This window comes from Pagrus major, chromosome 15, assembly GCF_040436345.1.
Source record: "Pagrus major chromosome 15, Pma_NU_1.0".
NCBI classification, from domain to species: domain Eukaryota; kingdom Metazoa; phylum Chordata; class Actinopteri; order Spariformes; family Sparidae; genus Pagrus; species Pagrus major.
Window position 1 is genome coordinate 25,195,289 of NC_133229.1, and position 16,934 is coordinate 25,212,222.

The window sequence follows — 16,934 nt, forward strand, 5'->3', positions numbered from 1 at the left end:
TGGTGCGATGACACATGTATGACATGGACAGTCATCTTATTCAAAAGACACCACGGTTTCATGAGTTTTGTCTGATAGTGTGACACACTTACACACACACTCACAGTGACAGACGCAGACCTACCTATGACACAGAACGGTTTCCTGGCGAAGCGGAGGCGTCCCTGCCAGCCTCGGTAGCGGCAGCAGCAGCCAGCACTCCATATCCTGATGATGTACTCCAGACCAAACACTACAATCATCACAAACTCCTGCAGGACACATGCACAGACACACACAGACACGTGGAAAACACACATACTTTAACCTTTAAAATGGGACAAATGCAGCGGCACAAGCAGTAAAGGTACTCACGGCGAAGAGTCAAGGTACTTACAGCACATATGTACTATCATTACTGCATTTTTTCAGTGTTTTCAGCTCTATAAGTCTTTTATAAGCACAGGTGTGTTTAATAACATTAATAATGGCTGTATTCCATTTAGTTGTGCCATTTCCAGGCCCGTCTCATTATGCAGGCTGGCTCACGGTGACACTTCAGTGGAACAGAGCCATCGTTACTGTTATTAGTTACACTTGTGCTTTTCCTGCTGGGACAGTTTAAGATGTCTCTTGTGAGAAAGGCTAACCTGAGCTAACCCAGAGACATTAATCACAATAAGTCTTAAAATAATGAAACTTTCCTTTAGAGGAATAGTTCAACATTTTGAGCTTAATCGCTTAATCACTTTATTGCCAGGAGTTAGGCTACGTGAGGAGGTTGATGAATGTCCGTCTGTTAATTATGAAGCTACAGCCAGCAGCCAGTTAGCTCAGACCGATTAGAAACAGAGGGGGAAACAGCTAGCCTGGACGCTACAACGAGAAATGGGAGAAGATGGCTTGCAGTGTTGCAGTAATGAATCAGTTGAGCTACTGGGACGCTCAATTTGTTGGTATTTCATGAGTGATTCTTACAGTATCTGTTGTCCGCAGCTGCTTTCTACTGAATCAAAGCTTTTCCCTTCAGCTTGTTAAATTTCTGCAGCCATCTGAAGGCAGCAGGACAGATATGTGGATAAATCTGCAGCCTCTGATTGGAGCGGTGCCATTACGCACGGCTGTCCGCACTGTTTGCCTCGAATAAATCATGTGCAGATGATACCAGGCTGCTGCAAAATAACAACACGCAGCTCCACACACGTCAGAGCGGTGAGTAGTCTGCTGCTGTCCAGAGGGCATTGATTACAGCAGCTCATCAATCCTGTGTGTCATCGCTTCCTTTCCAACTTTTGCCAGATTGAGATCAGATAAAGGCTTCATCCGCTACTTTAAATTTTTAATCAAGAAATTCAGAGACTGATATCTCAAAATCTGGACAAAAGATGGATTTTCCGATACACTTGGGCCAAATATCAAGCGGGCAGGTGCTCTAAACAGAGTCCTGTGACTTACCAGAGTCACTACTTTATAACTACTTATGGTAAACTTTTGTGAACTTAATTTGAATCGTATCATAGCGTGAGTTACTTTGTGATTCCCACCCCCACAATGCACTAAACTGACATTTCTACAAACTGTCACATCATGTTCACATTATATATTTATGCTCGACTTTCATATTAGGAGGCAGAGGCGATGAATTTTTAAGGAGACCTCAGGACAATGTGTTCATGGCAATGAAAACCGTACATTTTTGTATATTTTTATAGTTCTTGTTTCAGTACAGCTATAAGGTATCTTCTGTGTTTACATGCATTCTTCTTTTCGTTCATATTTTATACACCCAGTGATACAAGAAGCACAAATGGACAAAACAAAGCGAGACATAAAAACAACAAAAACAAAAAATAATCAAAAACTATATATATATATATATATATATATATATATATATATATATATATATATATATATATATATATATATATATATATATATATCTATACATGGCCACACTTATAGTACATGTGTGATTCTGCGTATTTGAAAATGCGTTACCATGTTTTCATTCATGTCTTTGTATGGATTAACGAAGAACCCTGTTAATTAAACGTTGTCAAGGTAACTAGAAAGACCTATGTAAAATGTATGTGTTTGTGTGGGTGTGTGTAAATAATTAAATGTGTTTCTGTTTGTCTCCTCCTTTAAATGTGTACACTGAATTTGCCTATATTAATATTAATTTCCCCCTTTTTTTTGTTTAGGTGTACGAATGTTTTGTGTATGAGTGTTATCATAAATTAGTTCATGGTCTCATATCTCAACCACTTAACCCAACGTCTTTTGTGCTCTGTGTCCTTTTTTCTAACTGTACGAGTTATTCTCTCCACTTCTGATATTTCCTGTATGGGTTTTTTCCATCTTTGAACTGATGGACTGGTGGGTTTTGGCCAACTCCTGGTTATTTGTTTCATCGCTGCAATTCTGAGTATTCTGTAAAGGCACTGGTCTGTTTCCTACGTCAGCTCTGGCGTTGACTTTCAAAGAATGATATATTTAGGGTTGAATGTGTTTTTCATATCACATACGTCTATAATACTCGTTATAACAGACGAGAAAAATGATTTTAAATCTGAACAGAAGAAGAAAATAAGTGTATTGTTTGCCTTTGTCTCACCACAAATTCTCCAGCAATCTGATTTCACTGATGTGTTAATCGTTGAGAACGGGAAGTTTCTGATGGGACGTCGGTAGATTAGCAGCAGTCTTTGTTGCAACAGAACCAGGTGATTTTGACAAGACCTCAGGCGATGTTTGTGTGCGACCAAAACAGGTATTTTAAGCCAAAACATGACCTTTTCCTCACCCTAACCTGACCTTGCGCTGTCTCCACTCTTCACTGCACATGAACAGTGATTCTACTTGAGTAGGATGCGTTGCTGCTTGTCCCACACCTGCTTCCAGTTTATTTGTGCTGCACCGTTTTCTTCCCCTAACCTGCTCTGAGTGATGATATTCTGCTTAATTACATCTGAGGCACAGATTGTTAACTTAAATTGAATTGCAACCGTGTTTCTGATTGTGAGTAACAAGGGACCGTTCATTACAGTTCACCAAAGTGCTGAGAACGCACGATCAGCAGTTCTAATACGGACACGAGCATCATTCACACACACACACACACACACACGCACACACACACACACACACACACACACACACTCAGTAATGTTAATTTAACCATGTGGCACCCTCATAATTCATCAGTGTAGAATAATACAAACTCGATAAGCTCTCCCTGGGAGACACCTCCTGATTGAACACGCTTGTTTGAATGTGTTTGTGTGTGTGTGTGTGTGTGTGTGTGTGTGTGTGTGTGTGCATGCGTGCATGTGTGTGTTTGTGTGAGTCCTACCAGGATGAGCAGGCAGTGCGAGGAGAATTCCTGGTGAGCGGGGATGGTGGAAAACACAGAGAGAACCAAACATCCAAACACCAGGATGAACCTGTGGACACAAAACAACACACACACAAATCAGGTAAGCATAATAAATAACAACTGATTGCTGAATAACAGGATTTGTCTCATTAGTTCTCACAGACATTTACACACACACAAGGAGAAAATTGCTGGAAGTGAACCTGAGTGAGCTACAAGATGTGATTATTTCTCCGATGCCAGGCTACATAAACTGTTCCGAGCGTCATTCGGACCACTTTTTAAAGCTTTAAACACTGTTTAAAGCTTTATTATGTTAAAGTATCACCACCTGAGCGAGGAGCTGAGACAGAGCTGCAGGCTATGGTGGTGGTTTGTTTGTATGAGCGTGTGTGTTTGGGTACTTCTGTAGTCCAATTATTCACTTAAAACTAAAAGAGAGAAGATTAATTCCATTAAAGTGGCAGTCTGCAGGTTTCTTCGGCAGCACTGCTGGCCCCAAGTGCACATTGATCTGATGTTGTCGGCATCTTCTCCCTGAGAACTTTTCTCACTTTACATACAGTCAGTGCACAAGCTTCATTTCACTCCATAAATGGATGTAGAATTGAACATCTTAAACGTTTGTTTGCATATCGATACGTGCGCCTGCTGCAACCCTCGTCATTAACAGCTGTTTTATCATCGAGGTTCTCCAACAGCGTCAGAGCGGCTGGCATTACGCACATCTGTGGCTACGCCCCTCAACAGGAAATCACCTTCATCACCATAAGTCAGACAGATGATCATTCATACTTGTATTTTGAGTGAAATTTGTTTACCAAAAAGAGAGAAGACAGAGTGATTCAAATTAAAGATGAATTTGTTTGCAGATATCACAAAAATATTGTTATTGTGAATTCTTTGGGCCATGATAATCGTGTCAAATCTGACATTGTGAAAGCTTTAGTCCAGGTTTTACAGATATCAGTGAACATAAACAGGTGAATGGAGCTTCAATTTTTGTGCTCACATCTTTGAAAAGTTTGACTGAAAAATCATGAGCAACGTGTATTTCTGGGAAAAATGTTTGTGTCATTAACATTTTTTCACCCGAGCTTCTTTCTACTGAGGAAATGAGGGAAAACACATTAGTGTTACTCTAATTTTTCACAGCTCCAAGTCCAACAAACAAAATCCGCATTATCCGGATGAAAACATGTCAGAGCCAATATCCTAAAACCTGGAAACGTTCAACCAAAACTATAACTTTCACCGAGCTGCACACAGGCTGAAGCATCATTCTGCCAAATTCGTCATTAACACAAATTTGCGGTTGTGAGGCGCGATGCTTCTCGTAATACTGAAACTCTTATCAGGATCAAAGTGGACGTTTAGAGCTGTGATAACACTGATATAAAAACATCTGCATCAGTCTTTATTTTGCCAGGTTCAATCGCAGCCCTCCTAATTGCCTGACTGACCTAAAATACCCTCCTCCGCTGCCTTCAAGGAAACCACCCAGTCTCTTGCAAGTCATATGGTAACTTGGTTAATGAGCAGATACAAATTAAAATTCATAAGGCAGCTTCCAGGCAACATATGCACTGGCTAGCAGCCTCAGCCTGCTCTTCTCTCTCAAACATTTTTTTTCTAAAAGTGCCATCTGTCTTTCTGATATTTACAGTTTTTCTCGTCTCTACAGATCTTGGAGTGTTGTCTGTGTACAGAATATGTTCCCGTCTCCTCTACAGACCTCTCTCTGACTTACTTTTTCGCTTTAATCTTTTATGCTCTTTGTTTCTCACTCTACCTTCCCTCTACCCAGCCCTCTCTGTCTCTGCTCCAGTTCACCTCTCTCGCTCTCTCTGGACTCCTTCACCATCACCTTTTTCTCTCCGGGCTCTCCTCTATGATTGATGCCGCCATTTATATTCCATGGGACCCACGGAGAAAATGGAAAGAAAGGTGTGTGTGCATATGTGTGTGAGAATAGTGGAGGGCTAATGGCTCCCAACGTCTAGCCCACATCTGCATCTGATACTGGCTTCTTCTCTAATAGCTCTTTATGGTCATATAGACAGACAGACAGACAGACAGACAGCAGATTTGTGGTTGTGAGGTTTGTGTGTTGGTTTGTGTGTGAGTAACCACTGATCTTCCTTACGAACAGCCTCAAATCTTTCCTTATATCTGGAACAAATGAGTAAGTGGACCTTGTGTTGAGACCTTTTTGTCCACTGCAACGTCAAGAATGAACTGTCAAGCTCAACTTTTGTTCAGTTTTTCTTGAAGCAAACACTGGTTTAGGTATAGGTTCGTCTGTTCAACTTATCGAATTATTGCTGCTCCAGTCCGTGCACGTAATTAATTTTGAGATATAAAGAAAAAATGGAGGACAACGTACAGGCAAGTAAGTGCAGGTAAGCAGCGAGTGCAACTGAAGGAAGCGTGACCATTAACAGCCTGCCTCCACTACCCTTATAGGGGAAAAAATACTGTTTCAACTTGTGGTTGTATCTTTTTCTCTGCTCAAACATCTGTTTTCTCTCTCAAATCTTCTTGTTAAAGGCTTCAGAACACTTCATCAGAACTGCTTGTAGGCCGTTTCTATCTGAAAGCGTGTGCTGCTTTCCTCATTTTTAAAAAAAATATAAAGGTTGCCGACTTGTCAGCCCACCTTCGAGTGTGTCCATGCAGGTCAGGTATAAACCGATCTGACCCGACATCATCTCAATTTTTTTCCCCCCAAACCTGACGAGCTGGGCCAGGTATCCATGCTCCAATAAGAACTAATGACCTTCAAATGAAAGTCTGACTGGAACTGATCAGACTACGTTATTTTTTGGTGTGTATGTGTTTTCTGAAAAGCATTCATACTGCCATAGTTGAATTTCAAGTGTAGTTAAGTTCAGGATTTGCAGTCAGCATTGCAACTGTAAAAAGTGCTGTTCAAACTATTTCCTGCCATGGAAATAAAGGTTTTAACTTCTCAAGAACGAAGCAGAGTTCATGGATCTTACAGATAACAGGTGTTGTCAGTGCGGTGTACTTGGAGACAGGCTAAAAAGAAAAACTTAAGAAAAAATGTACTTTGAACACTTCAAGAAATGGAACAAAAGCACTGAGTCCATATTTCTGAAAGCAGAACACGACATTTCATAGAAAACTGAATTTTTCCTGACTTTTCAAATAACATCCTTACAGATTGAAACATAAAAGCCTCATGTGTACAGTGTACTGTATCTACAGTACAGCTGTGAGGTCAAGCACCTTCTGCTTAAGGTCTGAGATTGAAAACAAAAACGTCCACCTTTGTGAAACTTCTCTATTCACTCTGCAGAACTCGAACACAAACCGGTCTGAATACTCTACGCCTTAATATGGACAATGAAAAGAATAGAGCATCATTCATGTGTTCACAGACCTTGACCACGGCCTCTGGAAAAATAGGTCCATTGTTTGGAAGATGAATGTATAGCTTGAATGGCGTCTGCAAATTGGATTAAGAGAACACAGGCACGATGTTTCTTTGATGGTGACCACACAGCCGGCAATCACGCTCACGACATGTTCTTCCACATACAGCCTCATACAGAGGAGATCAGATGGTCCTTGACCAGTGGTGGACAGGCATTGGATCTGTGGTTTCTGTCATCAGATATTATTGATTTCAACTTCAGCTATTATGCTTTGAAATCAGTTAACATGCACACACGGTTTTTCAGTTAAATTGATAAGATGTACACATTTTGATACATTAAATCAGCATGTTATCAATATCACTTTATGCACTCAGGCGCACTGCATCTTTTCCTTCACGTACATCAACTGATGATGAAGTGATTCATCATCAGTTGAGTAGCTGCTATTGAATTATGGGAGCACGATGACACATGTGATCAATAACGCTGTCACATTGATTAGTCTCTATATGAATTAGCCACTTGATCAGTCACTCGGAGGTGCATTGCCTATACTGAAATCTGTGTGGTCATGCCAGAGGAAGTTAATGTGCAGTGACACGTTTGCGTTCGGGGTGTGGATCGGAAGCAAGGTAACTATTATTTCCCTGGAAGGTGGAAAATCGATCTTGAAACTTCTGCTTTTTGGAGCAGAAATGTAATATTTGTGATTTTTTGGGTGTTCCCAAGTGCATTAAGTTGTAAAAACAACAATAAAACAGAAGGCCGCCTACTTCTTGATACTAAGCAATCATTAATAATGTGCTTATAAGCAGTTTACAGAGGTTTACTACCTGTAAACAGCAGTCATTATTCCTCACTGGCACTGAGGATGTGAGTTCACTCCATTGAGAACATTTGCCTTGGACGCTCCGCTCTTAAATGCCAGTTAATTCCCTTTATTAAATATCTCAGCTGAGTGTTGGCCCGCTCTGTCGTCAGGCTGTCAAACCACCATCTGGTATTATTGGTGCTTGACGTCCTCAGCGGACCCTGGACGAGATGCAGGTGTAAGAGAGTGCCCGCTTTGGTGCATGTGGCAGAGACAAACTGCCTCTGACTTAATGCTGATGAATGACCTGAGGACCCACAGACAAAACCATATACAGCCAAAAACCTGCTCTGCTCCTCCATGAGCTGACGAAGACGTCTGAAAAGCCCAAGGAGAAGAGGTGGTTGCGTGCGTTTGCGTAATCAGGTGTCTGGAGATTTGTAGCCCAGGCTCACAAGATGGTTTTAGTGCGAGGATGATGTCTTAAACTGCAAACAGCACGGATGAGACACATACAGTCAGAGTTATAATCTAATTTATTACCAAGTAGGTTTTCCATACAAGGAATTTGATTAGAAATAAGAGTAGTTCATGTCACGACTTCTCATAATTTTAAATAGTACTCTTTCTCGAACTATAACCAAACTAATCTACCTGCTTTACCTGCTCCATTCACCAGGCTGTCATTTAACAAATTAGTGAAGATGTGTCAAAATTTGCTTCTTTGTCAAATAATCCTTTGATTTTGAAGGTGCATGATCCTACAATTGATAGCGTCCACAAATCTCATCTGAATGTCAGAGCTTGTGTTGCTAGTTAGCAAATTAAGTTGAAACGTCGTAATTTGAAGAAAAGTTGAAAAAAAAAAAAAGATAACATCATATAATAAATATAATGCTTGGCTGAGGTGGAACAGTTGTATCTATACAGTGGAAACAATGCATAGAAGTCATGCACATCCAAACGTTTACCATTTAAGGCAGATGCTTTATGAATAGGGTGGCACTCACAGTAGAATGCATACCTCCGCCAAGGCCCAACAGTCCCATTTAATTCAATCAAGCCTTAAATCCGCTAGACCTGTACTTTTTATTTGGATCTGCATCAAATTGTTCTCACTAATAGATACCAGACACATAAATACACAAGATGTAATATAAGTGAAGATACATTATTCTCTGAGAAATTCATGGAAATGTCAGAAAATGCTCTGTCTCAGTCAGAGAGACTTCCTGGATCCACACCAAAAGTTAACAGAGTCTATCCTCGGCCGAGACACATCCTCCATCCAAGATTCGTGGAAATCTGTTCAGTAGTTTTTGTGTAATTTTTGTGCTGACAAGCCAACCAACCAACAAACAAACGGACAAAACATAACCTCCTTGGCAGAGGTATTAGCACATCTAGTGGAAATGGAAAAATTAATGGAATCAGTCTGCATGAATAAATCACACTTCAAGCATGAGACTTAAATGTCTCCTGAAGGAGATCAGGAGCAACGGGAGCTGAAAACATCAGATCTGTGTGGAGTAATAAGGAAACCGTCCTCAAATTAACACATACCGTTTCACACTGTTTGAGGTTTGACTGCCGCTCTCTTAATTATGTCATCTCATTGTGCATAAGACTGGATAATTAGTGCCATCAAGTGCTTATCTCGAAGTGCTCAACTAATATTTGCATAACAGTAGCGGATGGAAACGAGCGTTAGTTCAAACTTTCTTTTTTTCTACTAAAACTTTGGGAAACAAACGAATGAATGGGACTTTTACTTTCGAAACCAAGAAAAGAAAGTCACGTGGTGCTGCTGAAAATGCTGACGTCATGGGAAATTAGTACGTACTCAAAAAAATTTTGTATTTGACGGGATAATTTCATTAATACTGTAAAATTAAAGCCCAGCAGACACCATACACACAACTTCAGAGGGAGAAATACTTGACTTTACTTTTTCATGTGGATAATACATTTTCTCTCAGAAGACACGTCTGAGTGGAAGAAGATTTAAAATCATCAAACCTTTTTTCAGCAGAATGTGTTAGTCTGTGTGTGTGTGTGTGACTGTAAATCGTCTGTTTTGCAAGGTATCATGAAGCTCATAAATTGATCTGTGTGTCGTGAAAGCATGTAGCATCAACATGTAAATACTAGTATGCTTATGATATATAAAAAAGGAAAGGGTGCACGTGTTCTCCTCTATGTGTTTATATGAAATAAGGATCTGAGAGTGGGAAGGAGTGAGAGTGTGCGGTTTATGTGCGTGTGTGACGGATTCGGTACGTGAGAGGTCAGGGTTTTCCACACAATATGGTCTGGTATCATTATCTATTTCCTTCTTTCTTTCTGTGCCAACCATGCATACCCTTTCAATCAAGACGGCGGGAGAGAACGGAAACAGAGAGCGAAAGATTGAAAGAGAAAAAGGAGAAACCGAGAGAGTCAGCGGGGCCAGTTGGTTGGGATGAGCAGACGAGTAAATGCCTCATAATGTGGTGGCTTTAGAAACAAAAGAGGGAATGGAAGACACAAAAGAAAAAAATATTAAAGTTAAAGTCCTGCGGGGTTCAGAATTACACTGAAGTAAAAGCACAAAGTAGTATAAGCAAAATTAACTTACAAGTATTCAAGTTAAAGTACTTGTTGGGCAGAGAAGTAAAAAGTACAATATTTCCTTTGGAAATGTAGTGGAGCAGAAGAACAAAGTAGCATGAAATGTAAATACTCAAGTGAAGGTACCACTGAAACACGTTTAAAGGGTACCTCCACCAACTTTACACATTCAAGTGAAATTCTGTGAAAACAGTAGTATGAAGTCTTTTGTCGCTCCAGAGGAAGCTGCGTGTAATCTAATAAACTGCCTACAGTGATGTCACTCAGTGGCGAAGCTGCATTGTGGGTAATGTAGGCGGCAGGTTTTGAAAAGGAAAGACTGTGCAGAATACCTTTGGTTCTGTTGTATCGATTTTGATAAAGGTCAAACAGTGTTATATAGACAAGTGGACTGCTTTTTAAAAACCTGGCGTCTAAACAGTGATGAAATGTAACCTTGAGGACTTAGTACTCAACTACTGTACCTAAAGAAGTACAGGTACATCCCCACTAGAAAGATGGCCTTTGCATAAGACTGGGCTGTCTATGCTGAAAAAAAGAAGGTGCAACATTCCCAGAGAAAACTGAGAAAAAGCACAGTGATATTTTTAAACGATGTCTTTATTTTTACTCGAGAATGACTTTTACACTTCGCCTACATTTCCCACAATGTTATTTTGCCACTGAGTGACATCACTGGAGGGCAATTTATCAGATTACCTGCAGCTTCCTCTGGAGCCACAAAAGGCTTCATACTATTTTTTTTCCACATATGCAGTAGTACTCCCCAGGACCTTTAAACACACTTTACTGTGTAAAACTCATTAAAGTTATGGAGCTACCCTTTAAGTGAAGTACCTGAGTAAATACACCGAAAAATGACTCTGTGTTGGAGGAGTGATTCCAGCAGAGCAGAGGTTGTGATGGGAAGATAAAGACTGAGCTTCGCTATAAATAACGTTTCTCCTTCTAGGAAAGACGCGGTAGATTGTTACATCAAAAAATAATGAGAGAGAGGGAGATGAAGAAGGAGATGACAAGCTGAGTAAACAGTTAGTCTCCAGCTTCTTTTCAGCTCTCTCTCCGGTTTCTCACTACGTTAACCATCATAGTATCGATCATGTCTTTACCCTAATCAATACCTGTTCTTACCGTACATGGTGGTGTGTGTGTGTGTGTGTGTGTGTGTGCTACTTCTGTTACATCTCGATTTTCAGACTGATATGATGCAAGAAGCGAGGCTGAATGAAAGCACACACTGGTAGATAAAGAGATGACAAGGAGAGACGAGAAAAAGGCAAGATGAGAGGAAGGGGGGAGGCACGGAGGGGGAAAGCAGGGAGAGAGCCAGGCCGACTCCTTGCCAACGGTCTATTAGTTAATCCTTGTGTTTATCCAGTCGAGTGCAGTATCTTACCTGATGATGGCAGCGATAAAACATACGGTTTTATTTCTAAGCAACTACTTGACCAAACAGAGCCGGGCCAAGGACACAGCGCTGCACAGGCCAGCTCTCTCTGCTCACTTCTCAAAGGTTTTTCTGCATCAAAAGAAAAGTTGAACTACAATAATAGTCATTAAAGAGCTGGGTTGGCTGGAGGTGGAAGGAATTTAATGTCTCGCTTAAGGAAGCTTCAGAAAGATGTATCTGTGCTAATGCAAGCAGGGCTGAGGGGTTATAGCTTTATTCATAATGCTGACCTACTTCCATTGAAGATACAGCACTTTTTACCTTGATGCAAGTGCGTTACTTGAGTTCTTCTTCCTGACATGGTCAATGTAAGACACAGTCACATATTCAGTTTCAGCTCTGCAAATATTAGATACGACAACATGTTCTACATTACATTTTGGGGTTTTTTCACTGGCACACAAACGATTGTCGGAGGAACGACAAAGACCTGACCAACCACCCGACCCGCCTCCGAACGGGCCGCGGTGACATCTTGTGACTGTGGCCATCCCATAATGACGCCCCTTCTCCCCCTCAAACAAGCGTCTGCTCCAATGATCTCATGTCTAAACTCTGTGGTTCGTAGTTCAGTTTCTCTTCTGTGTCCCTGTTTGCACTTTCAGCTGTCGTATTATGTTACTGCTAGTGAAAACACAACATTTCCTGATTTTGCTGCTTTTAAATAATAATTAACGGGGTCCTTTCATTATGAGGAATTATAGGAAACTAAATATATTTACTAGCAGAGCTTTGTTAGCTGTGATTCCTCAACAATTCTGCAGGGAGGAAGAGTATTTATGGCCGCTCCTTTGAACACCATTAAAGACGAGCGCGTCGTGAGTTAAAGTCACACTTTCAAGCAATCCTTGCCACACTGGGCCGACTAAGTGAAACCGAGTCTTACCACATGGGTAAGGGAGAGCCCCATTTGACCTTTCTTCAGAAGCTGACACTGTACTGTGGCTGCAACAAATTATGTAAAGTCCAAAGGACTGTTTTCCCGATCACTCGTTGGCTGTTTCAGGCCACAGGACGGGCATATACGCTACTAACTGGTCAAATGAAGTGCAATTAATACATCAGAGTTTGGCAGCAACTCTGTATCATAGTTAAATGGCGTTTTGCTTACAAATAGTGGAGATTTTTGAGAGATAAAAGCATTAAAGCATGTGTTACTGAAATGGATCTACTTGAAATTTAGGAATGAGAAAATACAGCTTTTGTTGGCATTCGACACACTACTAAAACACCCAGACAAGTTGTTATTATCATTATAATTAACTTAAGCGGTTAAGGTTAATGGTTAATGGTTAATGGTTTATGGAAAGTATGGAGGGCGTCATCTTTTGCTTTCTACATGGATTTTAATGATGTGATGTGTGAGTTTAGAGGGATTATTCTTTTTCTCTGTGGCTCCACATACTTTTAATCCCATCCCGATAAATACGTTTAAATCTTAATAAAAATTAAGCAAACTAACTGAACAAAGTTAAGCAGACTCGAATCATCACAGAGTGTAAAACACAACTACACAGACACCAGAGAGGGACTCGAACCCTGCAATGCCAAGAGCTGATGACATGTGTGAGCACGACTCCTCAGTAATATACCAGCTGAAGCAGCAGCTGTTTGTTTTCTTATTCCACATCGGAGCCATGTGAGCACAGAGACACACAGACACACACAGAGACACACAGAGACACACAGAGACACACACAGACACACACAGAGACACACACAGAGACACACAGAGACACACAGAGACACAGAGATAGTAAAGTTTGGGAGAGGGGTACAGAGAGAAAGAAAGAAAGAAAGAAAGAAAGAAAGAGCCGGACAGGGGCCAATTTTCCATGATGTGGGATGCACCGAGGATGGTGACGGGTGCGTGACGAGTCGGAAAGCTTTTAGTCTGTGTGTGTGTGTGTGTGTGTGTGTGTGTGTGTGTGTGTGTGTGGGTGTGGGCGTGTGTGTGTGTTCTCACTAACTAGACGCAGACTGACATACAGCTGAAGAAAGCCAACAGCTAACAGGGTTCATAAAAACACTGGCTTACCGGCACACACGCAAACACACACCCACACACACACACACACAAACACACAGACACACACACACACACACACACACCATACATCAGATTCCTATCAGCACCAATCTCGGCCCTAATACCACTCCAAGACTCCTGTTCAGAGTGCTGTTCAGCAGATGTCAGAGAGACAGACGGAGAATGAGTGAGAGAGTAAGAGAGAGAGAGGGAGAGAGAGTCACTGATTGTGTGAGAGAGAGAAAGAGTTTTTACTTCATATCAACTGTTTTCATCAATTGATTTCTCAGGAATCAGTATAATCACAGTCTTACACAAATCCAGCTCAGTCGCCTGAATAAAATGCACGCAGGTGGCGTTTCTGCAAAGCACTGATAGGTTCACATTTTTACGCATCATAAACTACAGTATGTACAATATTGTCATATTACATTCACATTACAGGTTTGATCCTTGACTAACATGGAGGTGGAGGGGATGGCGGTGGTGCTGGTGGTGCCACAGGCTGCCAAGTCAGTGACCACAGTTCAAGTCTGCGTTTCAACATTTGTAAGCGTGACACCACTGGATATTGTTGTAGTGAACAAGGGAAAATTTTCCAGCCGTGCTTTTGGTGACAAATGAGACCTCGGGACTCCCCCAGTCGTGTTTGTGGCAACCAAAGCAGGTATCTGAAGATAAATCATGATGTTTTCTTGTCCCCGTCACAACATACAATAGAAAACTGAACCTAAATAAAAGTGAAGTTTGTTTGGTTTGCCAAACCAAAACTCTGTGATTGAGAGGCATAACTCTACTACTGGTCCAGTGTGTATGATTTCAGGGGAATCTATTGGCAGAAATTGAATATAATACGCATATGTATGTTGTCATTGGTTTATGAACACCTGAAACTAACCCTATTTTTCATTTTAATTTCCTTAGAAATAGTCTTTATCTCTCCAGATGGAGCAGCCCTCTTCCATGGAATCTGCCATGTGACCCTGCCATGTTTCTACAGTAGCCCAGAGCGGACAAACCAAACATGGTTATGATAATTCTAACCATAACGGTGCCCTTTTAGTCTAGTCAGCATTTACCCAGTGCCACCTGCTCATCAGGAAAGCGATAACCATTCATATGTACAAATCGGGGTTCAGAATCTTGCCCAAGGACACATCTGCCGATCTCAGCAGTAAATGCCACAAAATCCTGCACACTGGACACTTAAAGATCTGAAGTTATATTTTTCACAATGCACTCTGCTGTCTTTGTAGATGTAGCAGATACACTCTCCTCCTCCTTTTTCTTGCTGTGGTCTAAACAGTGCCATTTTCCACTTAGCTTAGCCAGCAATATTGTGCTTGTTATGACAGAGGGCATAGCACCTTTTGTGTCTTAGGAAATCCACTGGGCTTAGTGGGCAGACTTGATTAATGCCACTTAACTACGAGCTAGGAGCATGTGCGTGAAGGCTCATTACTCAGAGCTCGCTAGTACAATCCAGAGAGAGCTGCGATTGAACGAGTCCAATGCCTGCGCAGCTAACTGAGCTCAGCAGAGTCGATACCAAGACATGGTTTGTGAGGAGCTGCTTTTGCTTTGTGTCTGTATTTTAGGGAAACTAAGGGGGTAAACAAAAAAAAAATCTGTTTATTATGTTTATTAGGGTGCATTCAGCTTAGTTTGTCGGGAGACAGTTTAATTAAATATGTACATTTTGAGCATTTGTAAACATCATTTCGTCGTACGTGTCAGTACTAGCTGATCTCTCAGAGAACTCATCGCAGGCTTTTATTTCAGTAGTGAAGCGTGCATGAGATTTGTCAGTTATGATATTGGATAGACTCTAAAATGCACAAGCAGAAAAGTGTGTTTTTATTTCACACACTTGAGATTTGCGGTTTTAAACATGAGTCACTTTTAGCAACACTTAATCCAAGACGACATCTGCTACATTTTTGCAATTCTTTTTTTAATTCATCCAGCATGTGTCTATTGCTCATGATGAGTCAAAGGATTAGATGAGATACACTTGTTACCAGGATCTTCCTCCTGCCTCACTGGTTTCATAGTTGTTTTTCTTAAGCTAAATACCGCTCTTGCAATTGTTGGACGGACTTTTTTCATGCTGGGCAATAAAAGAAGAACTCCATTGATTATACAGTTTCACTTCACAGGTCTGAGGGAGTATTATTGAATATGTGGAAAGGTTTTAAAAATCCAAGTGAGGCTCCAGAGGCAGTTCTGATGAATTGGCTCAAGCGATGTGAGTCAGTGTCAGTTGGGACGGAAGACTATCCAGCCCAGTCACCAGGATATAATGTTAGTGGTTAAAGTTTCTGCGAACCGCAAAAACGAGCCGCGTTCACATAACATGTTTATTACCTGACTTTCACATCTGGAGGTGGAGGGGACGGTGGGGGACTTACAGGCCAAGAGGCTACCAAGGTGACAGCAGTTCGAGTCTGCCTTCAGCATTTGTAAATGTGAAACTACTGGATATTTTTGAAGAGGGACTACAGCGTTTTAACATTTATAAGTGTGACATCAATGGGTGTTGTGGTGACCAAAATCTAATGTTTTTCACAGGAAGTCGGGCCATCTCCAGCCATGTTTGTGGTGACAAAACTGGGTTTTTAAAGGAGACCTCAGGACATCCCCAACTGTGTTTGTGGTGACCAACACAGGTATTTTTAAGCCAAACCATGATGTTTTCCTTACCATAACCAAGTGTTTTTTGTGCCTAAACCTAACCAGACCATAAGCACAGCCTTGTGACAAAAGAGAAATCTAAAATGGAGCCAAACAAAAGTGAGTTGAAACATAAAGAAACATAAAGCTTTTACTTTTCTGAGGTTGTGCATAAACAAACTTAGCTAACGTATATTCTGGCAATTGGGTTGCCTGCATAAGCCGTAAGACACAGCCATGTTAGAGTCAACGAGTCTACAAGGGTTTTCTGGAGAATCATATGACTTTCTTTTTTGAACATTGACAATAGAGAGATGGAAGAAAATGAAGATTTGAACTGGGGGTTGCTGCCGGTCACAGAAGCACCCCACCGTCTACATTTTAATTAGCCCATATATCATCTGGAAACTACAAATTCATTCAGAGCCTCTCCCCTCAGGCTCGCCTGTCTCTCCCCTCTCAGTCTTTTCATGCACAGAGCATCGATTTGCATTTCAGGACACTGTGTTCCTCTAAATAACTTCATTAACCTCTTTAACAGCGAGATAACTGGCTAATTGGACAGTTTGACATGACCAACTTTTCTTGCATGAAGA

The 16,934-nt window shown here is 41.1% G+C and overlaps 1 protein-coding gene across 1 annotated transcript in view; it reads right to left on the bottom strand.

Annotated features, from left to right (window-relative positions):
* The window catches only part of kcnq5a (potassium voltage-gated channel, KQT-like subfamily, member 5a), a 100,270-nt gene that overhangs the window by 26,044 nt on the left and 57,292 nt on the right, over positions 1-16,934 (bottom strand). The window contains exons 2-3 of the mRNA XM_073482098.1: positions 3,338-3,428; positions 125-251 (exon numbers count right to left, since the gene is read on the bottom strand). Of these exons, the coding sequence (XP_073338199.1) occupies positions 125-251; positions 3,338-3,428 (218 nt within the window). The remainder of the gene's footprint in view (positions 1-124; positions 252-3,337; positions 3,429-16,934) is intronic.